General features: G+C 48.3%; 1 protein-coding gene across 1 annotated transcript; it reads left to right on the top strand.

The window, feature by feature from the left end:
* Positions 1-981: 981 nt before the first annotated feature.
* LOC149325831 (uncharacterized) lies at positions 982-2,413 on the top strand. The gene is made up of 2 exons (XM_089565085.1): positions 982-1,307; positions 1,837-2,413. Exons 1-2 carry the CDS (start codon positions 982-984, stop codon positions 2,411-2,413), a joined length of 903 nt encoding a protein of 300 aa, XP_089421211.1.
* The last annotated feature ends 8,833 nt before the right edge of the window (positions 2,414-11,246 follow it).

Raw genomic sequence — 11,246 nt, 5'->3', positions numbered from 1 at the left:
GCCTGTTCCACCGAAAGGATAGATGGTAATATCTTCCTCACCCAGTACCTCTATATGTAGCTGGCGTGAAAGTTCCTCTGTTACAAAGGTTCTTTGACTTCCTCCATCAAAAAGCACACGGCTGAGGACTCTTCGTTGGCTACCCTCCGCCCAGACCTGAGCTGTCTGGAGCAGCACGGCGGACGTCATTTGTGCCCTATTGTGCGTCGCAGAGTGAAACTCATACCTGTGCTACACGGATACGTTGGAATGGCATTCGAGTCGAACGGCATTCGAAACTTCGAATGGCATTCGGAATGGACGGACCCGCGCGGTGCTACACGACCGTTTCCAAACGCATTCGAAAGCTTCAGTATTCTGTCGCCATGCTTCAGGGGCGCTGCTGCCGTCAAGTTTTGTTTTGAAAAGTATAGCAGCAACATTTAATTTGTATAGTTGTAATTCATTAGAAAACTGCACCCTTCTGCAATAAAACGCCTTTTCGAAGAAAATTTTGTATTTATCTATTACTAAACGCTTCTGTGTTAGAAAAGAGGCAAGAGTCCACAGGCGTGACGTCATATGTATATATATTTTTTGCGGTCTGTTGGCTACACCGGTCTCTCACTACTGCGTTGCTCGTGCTGGTCGCTCGCTGTTTTCTGCAACCGTCTGAAAATGAGTGACAACGAAGATTTTCAGCTAGCTTTAGGGGTTGTTAACATCATGCAGCTGGACTCAGAAATAGAAGCGGCAAAAGCGGAAGCCGACGAAATTGAGGAGCGGCTACATTTCCTGAACGGCCTGATCACTGGAGCTGCCATGGCATCTGCACGAGTAGAAAGGAGTGTGTGGATGCTCCCTCGCAACGAAGGTTGGTTCGAGCGAATTGTGCCCCAGCTCAGCGAACTGGAATTTAAAAGACACTTCCGTGTGACACGCGCTACGTTTCGATATATAGCTGACAAGTGCCGACGGATGCTGCAGCGCATGGATACCAATATGCGCGAGGCTATCTCTGTCGAGAAGCGGGTTGCCATCGGACTTTTCAAGTTGTGCTCCTCGGCGGAAGACAGGACTGTCGCTCTCGTTTTTGGTGTCGGGCGGTCGTCGGTAAATGCAGTGTTCCACGAGTTTTGTTTGGTCGTCGTGGAAGTTCTGGATGCCGACTGGATCCGGATGCCCACTGCGCAAGGCATGGAGGAGCACATGCAGGAGTTTTTTGCCGTATCTGCATTCCCGCACGCAGTGGGCGCCTTGGACGGGTGTCACTTCCCTGTGTCGCCACCGGAAGAACACGCTAGCGACTACATGAACTACAAGGGGTGGTAAGCAGTTTCTATAATTTCATCACATGTTCAAATGTATGACATTCGTTTTAAGAGGATATGTTTTAAGAGGATATGATTGCATATGCAACAGACAAACTTTTATGCCGCCTGGCTTCCTGCTCAGTACCTGAATTAAAAGCTGTGTTTTATTGCTGCTAATTTGTTTGGTACAAAAGCAGCGACAGCGCGTACAAACAACCATGTTTTTAGCCTCCTCAGTTCTTTCACTTAAGCTAGTTTACTCTTAGCCCGTTTTGACTTCTGTGGCAGTGCTGACCCATGGCGTACTTATGGGACACTCTTGGAGGAAGCAGTGGAGTAGAGAACGGTGGGAGGGTCAATTTAACTCTGTATGAAATATTTTTAATTCTAAGAAATTGGGCTTATGTAGTGTCCTCGTACAGGGAGGGGGATGACGTCCCTCCCTCCCCTTATCTGGCCGTATATGTTTCATTTTCACTTTTTGGAAGTTGTGATATTTGCACTTTATTCATGTCACCTCTTTGCTTGTCCTAAAACTGTGCAGGTACAGCATAATCCTGCTGGCCCTGGTGGGCCACCGATACAAGTTTATGTTTATAAGCGTTGGTTGGCCAGGACGGTGCCATGACTCCTATGCGTACCACAGGTCAAGCCTGTCGGACATCGTCGACGCACCCTTATTTCAGTCGCCAGTCGCCATGATGAGCGGCACAGCAGTGCCACCGCTCATTCTGTGCGACCAGGCATTCCCCCTGACTGCCAACCTAATAAAGCCATTTAGCCACCGAGGGCAGCTGAACGAGGCAAAAAAGACTTTCAACTATCACCTGTCCAAGTCCAGGCGGATAGTAGAAAACGCATTTGGCAGGATGAAGGCAAGGTTCCGGTTTGTTATGAAGCGCATGGAGTGCACAATTGACAATGCTCGCCTTGCCATCCATGCAAGTTGTGTCTTGCACAACATATGCGAGCATTTTCGGGATGAGGTGGTCCCACAGTGGCATGCTGAGGCTGAGGCTAACAGCATGGTCCTTGAACAGCCAGCGCACACCACTGACGTTGTGCTAGGCACTGGCGAAGCTGTACGGGAAGCAGTTGTAGAATTTTATCGACAGCAGTAAACATGTTGTGCCGGAAAACAAAACGTACAAAACGTGTGTACTCAGGCTATGAGGGACACCATAGTGAAGGTCTCTCGAAATTTCAACCACCTGGGGCTCTTTAACGTGCACTGACATCGCACAGTGCACGGGTCTCTAGATTTTCACCACCATCGATATTTGACCGCCGCGGCTGGGATCGAACCAGAGTCTTTCGGGTCAGCAGCCGAGTGCCATAACCGCTGAGCCACCATGGCGGCTTGTTAGTGTGTGTGTGTGTGCTCATCAGTCTACCGGGGAAAGACAGGATTCATCAGCATGCTGTGAACAACCGTGTGTGTGCATATGAATGTGGGAAGGTGTAAATATCTGTGTATGCTTCGGCCTGCCAAAGAGAGAACACTCGTCTTGCCTTCTTGTTAAATGCCCTGCCAATGCCCAGTATTTATTGATTTTGACCAGGTCAGCAGCCGAGTGACATAACCGCTGAGCCACCATGGCGGCTTGTTAGTGTGTGTGTGTGTGTGCTCATCAGTCTACCGGGGAAAGACAGGATTCATCGGCATGCTGTGAACACCCGGGTGTGTGCATATGAATGTGGGAAGGTGTAAATATCTGTGTATGCTTCGGCCTGCAAGGAGAGAACACTCGTCTTGCCTTCTTGTTAAATGCCCTGCCAATGCCCAGTATTTATTGATTTTGACCAGGTCAGCAGCCGAGTGACATAACCGCTGAGCCACCATGGCGGCTTGTTAGTGTGTGTGTGTGTGTGTGTGTGCTCATCAGTCTACCGGGGAAAGACAGGATTCATCGGCATGCTGTGAACACCCGTGTGTGTGCATATGAATGTGGGAAGGTGTAAATATCTGTGTATGCTTCGGCCTGCCAAGGAGAGAACACTCGTCTTGCCTTCTTGTTAAATGCCCTGACAATGCCCAGTATTTATTGATTTTGACCAGGTCAGCAGCCGAGTGCCATAACCGCTGAGCCACCATGGCGGCTTGATAGTGTGTGTGTGTGTGTGTGCTCATCAGTCTACCGGGGAAAGACAGGACTCATCGGCATGCTGTGAACACCCGTGTGTGTGCATATGAATGTGGGAAGGTGTAAATATCTGTGTATGCTTCGGCCTGCCAAGGAGAGAACACTCGTCTTGCCTTCTTGTTAAATGCTCTGACAATGCCCAGTATTTATTGATTTTGACCAGGTCAGCAGCCGAGTGCCATAACCGCTGAGCCACCATGGCGGCTGGTTAGTGTGTGTGTGTGTGTGCTCATCAGTCTACCGGGGAAAGACAGGATTCATCGGCATGCTGTGAACACCCGTGTGTGTGCATATGAATGTGGGAAGGTGTAAATATCTGTGTATGCTTCGTCCTGCCAAGGAGAGAACACTGGTCTTGCCTTCTTGTTAAATGCCCTGCAAATGCCCAGTATTTATTGATTTTGACCAGGTCAACATAAGCGCTGAGCCACCATGGCGGCTTGTTAGTGTGTGTGTATGTGTGTGCTCATCAGTCTACCGGGGAAAGACAGGATTCATCGGCATGCTCTGAACACCCGTGTGTGTGCATATGAATGTGGGAAGGTGTAAATATCTGTGTATGCTTCGGCCTGCCAAGGAGAGAACACTCGTCTTGCCTTCTTGTTAAATGCCCTGCCAATGCCCAGTATTTATTGATTTTGACCAGGTCAGCATAACCGCTGAGCCACCATGGCGGCTTGTTAGTGTGTGTGTGTGCTCATCAGTCTACCGGGGAAAGACAGGATTCATCGGCATGCTGTGAACACCCGTGTGTGTGCATATGAATGTGGGAAGGTGTAAATATCTGTGTATGCTTCGGCCTGCCAAGGAGAGAACACTCGTCTTGCCTTGTTGTTAAATGCCCTGCCAATGCCCAGTATTTATTGATTTTGACCAGGTCAGCATAACCGCTGAGCCACCATGGCGGCTTGTTAGTGTGTGTGTGTGTGTGCTCATCAGTCTACCGGGGAAAGACAGGATTCATCGGCATGCTGTGAACACCCGTGTGAGTGCATATGAATGTTGGAAGGTGTAAATATCTGTGTATGCTTCGGCCTGCCAAGGAGAGAACACTCGTCTTGCCTTCTTGTTAAATGCCCTGCCAATGCCCAGTATTTATTGATTTTGACCAGGTCAGCATAACCGCTGAGCCACCATGGCGGCTTGTTAGTGTGTGTGTGTGTGCTCATCAGTCTACCGGGGAAAGACAGGATTCATCGGCATGCTGTGAACACCCGTGTGTGTGCATATGAATGTGGGAAGGTGTAAATATCTGTGTATGCTTCGGCCTGCCAAGGAGAGAACACTCGTCGCCTTCTTGTTAAATGCCCTGCCAATGCCCAGTATTTATTGATTTTGACCAGGTCAGCAGCCGAGTGCCATAACCGCTGAGCCACCATGGCGGCTTGATAGTGTGTGTGTATGTGTGTGCTCATCAGTCTACCGGGGAAAGACAGGATTCATCGGCATGCTGTGAACACCCGTGTGTGTGCATATGAATGTGGGAAGGCGTAAATATCTGTGTATGCTTCGGCCTGCCAAGGAGAGAACACTCGTCGCCTTCTTGTTAAATGCCCTGCCAATGCCCAGTATTTATTGATTTTGACCAGGTCAGCATAACCGCTGAGCCACCATGGCGGCTTGTTAGTGTGTGTGTATGTGTGTGCTCATCAGTCTACCGGGGAAAGACAGGATTCATCGGCATGCTGTGAACACCCGTGTGTGTGCATATGAATGTGGGAAGGTGTAAATATCTGTGTATGCTTCGGCCTGCCAAGGAGAGAACACTCGTCGCCTTCTTGTTAAATGCCCTGCCAATGCCCAGTATTTATTGATTTTGACCAGGTCAGCAGCCGAGTGCCATAACCGCTGAGCCACCATGGCGGCTTGATAGTGTGTGTGTATGTGTGTGCTCATCAGTCTACCGGGGAAAGACAGGATTCATCGGCATGCTGTGAACACCCGTGTGTGTGCATATGAATGTGGGAAGGTGTAAATATCTGTGTATGCTTCGGCCTGCCAAGGAGAGAACACTCGTCGCCTTCTTGTTAAATGCCCTGCCAATGCCCAGTATTTATTGATTTTGACCAGGTCAGCATAACCGCTGAGCCACCATGGCGGCTTGTTAGTGTGTGTGTATGTGTGTGCTCATCAGTCTACCGGGGAAAGACAGGATTCATCGGCATGCTGTGAACACCCGTGTGTGTGCATATGAATGTGGGAAGGTGTAAATATCTGTGTATGCTTCGGCCTGCCAAGGAGAGAACACTCGTCGCCTTCTTGTTAAATGCCCTGCCAATGCCCAGTATCTATTGATTTTGACCAGGTCAGCAGCCGAGTGCCATAACCGCTGAGCCACCATGGCGGCTTGTTAGTGTGTGTGTATGTGTGTGCTCATCAGTCTACCGGGGAAAGACAGGATTCATCGGCATGCTGTGAACACCCGTGTGTGTGCATATGAATGTGGGAAGGTGTAAAAATCTGTGTATGCTTCGGCCTGCCAAGGAGAGAACACTCGTCGCCTTCTTGTTAAATGCCCTGCCAATGCCCAGTATTTATTGATTTTGACCAGGTCAGCAGCCGAGTGCCATAACCGCTGAGCCACCATGGCGGCTTGTTAGTGTGTGTGTATGTGTGTGCTCATCAGTCTACCGGGGAAAGACAGGATTCATCGGCATGCTGTGAACACCCGTGTGTGTGCATATGAATGTGGGAAGGTGTAAATATCTGTGTATGCTTCGGCCTGCCAAGGAGAGAACACTCGTCTTGCCTTCTTGTTAAATGCCCTGCCAATGCCCAGTATTTATTGATTTTGACCAGGTCAGCATAACCGCTGAGCCACCATGGCGGCTTGTTAGTGTGTGTGTATGTGTGTGCTCATCAGTCTACCGGGGAAAGACAGGATTCATCGGCATGCTGTGAACACCCGTGTGTGTGCATATGAATGTGGGAAGGTGTAAATATCTGTGTATGCTTCGGCCTGCCAAGCAGAGAACACTCGTCGCCTTCTTGTTAAATGCCCTGCCAATGCCCAGTATTTATTGATTTTGACCAGGTCAGCATAACCGCTGAGCCACCATGGCGGCTTGTTAGTGTGTGTGTATGTGTGTGCTCATCAGTCTACCGGGGAAAGACAGGATTCATCGGCATGCTGTGAACACCCGTGTGTGTGCATATGAATGTGGGAAGGTGTAAATATCTGTGTATGCTTCGGCCTGCCAAGGAGAGAACACTCGTCTTGCCTTCTTGTTAAATGCCCTGCCAATGCCCAGTATTTATTGATTTTGACCAGGTCAGCATAACCGCTGAGCCACCATGGCGGCTTGTTAGTGTGTGTGTATGTGTGTGCTCATCAGTCTACCGGGGAAAGACAGGATTCATCGGCATGCTGTGAACACCCGTGTGTGTGCATATGAATGTGGGAAGGTGTAAATATCTGTGCATGCTTCGGCCTGCCAAGGAGAGAACACTCGTCGCCTTCTTGTTAAATGCCCTGCCAATGCCCAGTATTTATTGATTTTGACCAGGTCAGCAGCCAAGTGCCATAACCGCTGAGCCACCATGGCGGCTTGATAGTGTGTGTGTGTATGTGTGTGCTCATCAGTCTACCGGGGAAAGACAGGATTCATCGGCATGCTGTGAACACCCGTGTGTGTGCATATGAATGTGGGAAGGTGTAAATATCTGTGTATGCTTCGGCCTGCCAAGGAGAGAACACTCGTCGCCTTCTTGTTAAATGCCCTGCCAATGCCCAGTATTTATTGATTTTGACCAGGTCAGCAGCCGAGTGCCATAACCGCTGAGCCACCATGGCGGCTTGTTAGTGTGTGTGTATGTGTGTGCTCATCAGTCTACCGGGGAAAGACAGGATTCATCGGCATGCTGTGAACACCCGTGTGTGTGCATATGAATGTGGGAAGGTGTAAATATCTGTGTATGCTTCGGCCTGCCAAGGAGAGAACACTCGTCTTGCCTTCTTGTTAAATGCCCTGCCAATGCCCAGTATTTATTGATTTTGACCAGGTGAGCAGCCGAGTGCCATAACCGCTGAGCCACCATGGCGGCTTGTTAGTGTGTGTGTATGTGTGTGCTCATCAGTCTACCGGGGAAAGACAGGATTCATCGGCATGCTGTGAACACCCGTGTGTGTGCATATGAATGTGGGAAGGTGTAAATATCTGTGTATGCTTCGGCCTGCCAAGGAGAGAACACTCGTCGCCTTCTTGTTAGATGCCCTGCCAATGCCCAGTATTTATTGATTTTGACCAGGTCAGCAGCCGAGTGCCATAACCGCTGAGCCACCATGGCGGCTTGATAGTGTGTGTGTGTGTGTGTGCTCATCAGTTTACCGGGGAAAGACAGGATTCATCGGCATGCTGTGAACACCCGTGTGTGTGCATATGAATGTGGGAAGGTGTAAATATCTGTGTATGCTTCGGCCTGCCAAGGAGAGAACACTCGTCTTGCCTTCTTGTTAAATGCCCTGCCAATGCCCAGTATTTATTGATTTTGACCAGGTCAGCAGCCGAGTGCCATAACCGCTGAGCCACCATGGCGGCTTGTTAGTGTGTGTGTGTGCTCATGAGTCTACTGGGGAAAGACAGGATTCATCGGCATGCTGTGAACACCCTTGTGTGTGTATATGAATGTGGGAAGATGTAAATACATAGCTTGCACGTGACGTCACTTCCGCCTCCATCAAGCGCTTGCGGCCATGCTGCCGAACCATTCGGCCGTCTCCACCCGTCCGCCCTGCGATGCCTGACCACTCCTCGGACGCTTTCGATGATTTTTTTTTATCTTTAGGGCGCGATGCCTACTCTACAGAGGAATGAACCATTCAGTGCAGGCTACTGGTCTGGACTTATTTGATCGCCGCGCGTACGCTACGCACACAAGGTGAAAATTTGCGACGACATAGGTCCGTACATGCTGCGACCGGGAGTCGATGCGGCGATGGGCGTTGATGTTTTCCCTGAAGTGAACCAGGGGGATATCGTGTACTCTTTCCAGCTTTGTGAAATTGGAACAGATGAAAGCCTTCTAATCAATGGAAGCACACAACGAATTCTACAGTATAGGTAGGTGAGAAGCCTGTCTGCGATGCACCTACGAGCCGAAAAGCTCGGCCTCGGCACGCCGCTTTCTCTGCCGTCATTGCTCGCGGCGGTCGTGGCGATCCGAACCGGCTTGCCTAGTGCTGTAGCTAGGATGCAACGACGCGGGACCCAGTCTGGGTTTGTGTTGTCAGACAAATCGGATGGGGTCAATCAAAACAGCAACATTCACTTCAAGGTGTAACCATTGCTTCCCACGTTTTCGCAAACATTTATTTGACGACTCAAGCCTCTTACCTGTCACAAAGTGGGCTCCGCACACAAGTAAATTTCAGTTATCGGGGTCCAAATTGTCGCGCTTAATGCGAGCCAGCCACAGCTCGCTCAGATTCGTACTAAGTCATGGAGCGTTCGCACTTGCATGCCTACGATTATCTGACGAATGGAGGTGAAGTTCGTGTTAATCGGCTTCTCGTTTCACCTGGACCTGTCGCTACGGTTGGAGCAGCCAAGGATGGCACACAAAACCATACTGAATCTACGGATGGACGAGAACCAACACGATGCGAGCTAACACAGGCAGCGGTAAGCTAGAAGCGGTTTGGCGGTGGTTCGGCAGGATGGCCGACTAGCAGCCGACGGCCACCGGATGTGACGTCGGTGCAAGCTATGTATATTTGTGAATGCTTTGGTCTGCCAAGGAGAGACAACACTCGTCTTGCCTTCTCGTTACATGCCCTGCCAGTGGCCTTTATTTATTGATTTTGACCAGGATATCATTAACCCAGTCCATTTGTATTTTCATGGCTACGAGAAAGGTTGAATGTACGTCTGATTCCAAGCTAGCATGAATCTTGTTCCGCGTGGATGGCCTGTTTGCAATGTTTTTTTTTTGTCCTGCATGAAGGGGTGCAGTGCTCATACAACAGAAGTGGGAGCAGGTAACGTTCTTGCTTCATTGACACTGTGTTGAAAGATCTGCTTTGGGTCGCATTGTGGCTCCGCAGAACAGTGACACTTTCTTGCCCTGGTGCCCTATTGAAAAAACTCTGCGTGAGCTTGCACGAGAACAGTGATTTTTGTATGATCACGTTCATTTTGCACACGAATGCGCAGAAATTGTGCGTTACCTGTACGCATTCTGTGCGTCCTGTGTGTACATATGCGCGTACTGTGAGCTGAAAGACGTACACGCACACTCTTTGCGTGTAAAAAATCGTGGACTCTCGTGGACAACTCTCTGTGCGTGGACATGTGCGTGCTTATGTGCAACTGAGCAAGCTCAGTGAGGCTGCGTGTGGCCATGTGTGCGTTTGCTTGCTTAGTAGCAACTTGTCGAGACTGTAAAGGCCCATTTAGGGTGAAAGCAAACAAAGTTCGAGCATTCAGTTAATGATTACTTCTCAATAATGAGCAATAAGCTCACGTTTTGCTGTTTTATAATTTTCGTCTTGGCGTAAGTACCCATTAATCATTTTCAACTTCAGCAAACAAATAACCAAAAAATTATCTTTTAGTGCAAAATGGTTCCCTTCGATACTGCAGGGACCTGTACATGACAACATGCACACTGAGCAAGAACTTGTCAACATTGCAAGTTCATTGTAAAATAATGTAAAAAACAAGCTTCTAATGACTCTTACAGCATCCTTCAGTTCTTCCTTTAACCAATTCTGAAAGTTACAGATATCTTATAGATGCATGATGAAAGCCATCCAGAGCATTTATGTTGTTGCCCGTCATGCAGACAGCCATATTTCGAAATCAGAAGCAACACAACCATTTGTTGCTTGCACTCGAAAGGAGTCAATCAATGGAATAACTCTGAAAGGGCAACAGTGTTTGTTAGGTGCAACAAACAAGCTTGGGGATATAATCAGGTTCAATCAAACATGACGTGCAGAAAGCGAATTGTGAGCTGTAACAGGAATGTTACGAGGCAATTTCTAAAACCATTTCCAAAGCAATTTCCAAAGTCATTAGCATAAATTTACATACACGTAAAAAGGCCGTGTAAGCCTACATGAAAAGACAGTTTTGAATTCACAGTTGGTGTCAAAAGTTCAGAAATTAGTGCCCTCTCTCAATTTCAGTGACAAATCACAGATCGATTAATTAATTCCCAGTATGGCTCCAGAACAAATCCAATGAATCTCAAATGTGCGAAGTATATATACCACACATGTTGCCTGATTAGCACCAGCATTGCATGATGCATGACGAAGTATCACACTCTTCATTCTTCTTCAATCTGTTTTGAAATTTGCACTACCACAAAGACCATCTGGATGAACTATGATTCCATCATATTGCTGAGAGTCACATTTGGAGACCAAGAGCAACACAACAGTGTGCTGCACATGAGTGGATATAATGCACTGGGACAACTGTGCACAGTAAGGAACGCTTGTAAGGCGTCAGGTATTTGCTTGGGGAATGTAATCAAGTTCAGTCATGTTTCATGTGAAGAAAGGAAGATAAAAGTTGTAGCAGAACTATGAAATCCAACATCCAGTACTGAACTTCCCCAGGTGATCTACACACACATAAAAAGCACGAAAGGATAAGCTCAGCGGTACTGTTAAGTTTGATGCCCTTTGAGGTTTGACTTGCGCGTCTGTATGCAACCATCAGATACCATCTTGAAGTTACCAGAATGCCCAAAACAACTTTGTTGAACTGTTCTACTCTAAACTGAAATACTTTTCCTTAAACATTTTTTTTTGCAACATGCTGTGTAGCTAATTATAAAATAAAGAAAAGAAGCTGATAAA

Source organism: Amblyomma mixtum, chromosome 10, assembly GCF_055824585.1.
Source record: "Amblyomma mixtum isolate Tamu chromosome 10, ASM5582458v1, whole genome shotgun sequence".
NCBI lineage: Eukaryota > Metazoa > Arthropoda > Arachnida > Ixodida > Ixodidae > Amblyomma > Amblyomma mixtum.
This window is presented reverse-complemented; position numbering and strand designations above follow the sequence as displayed.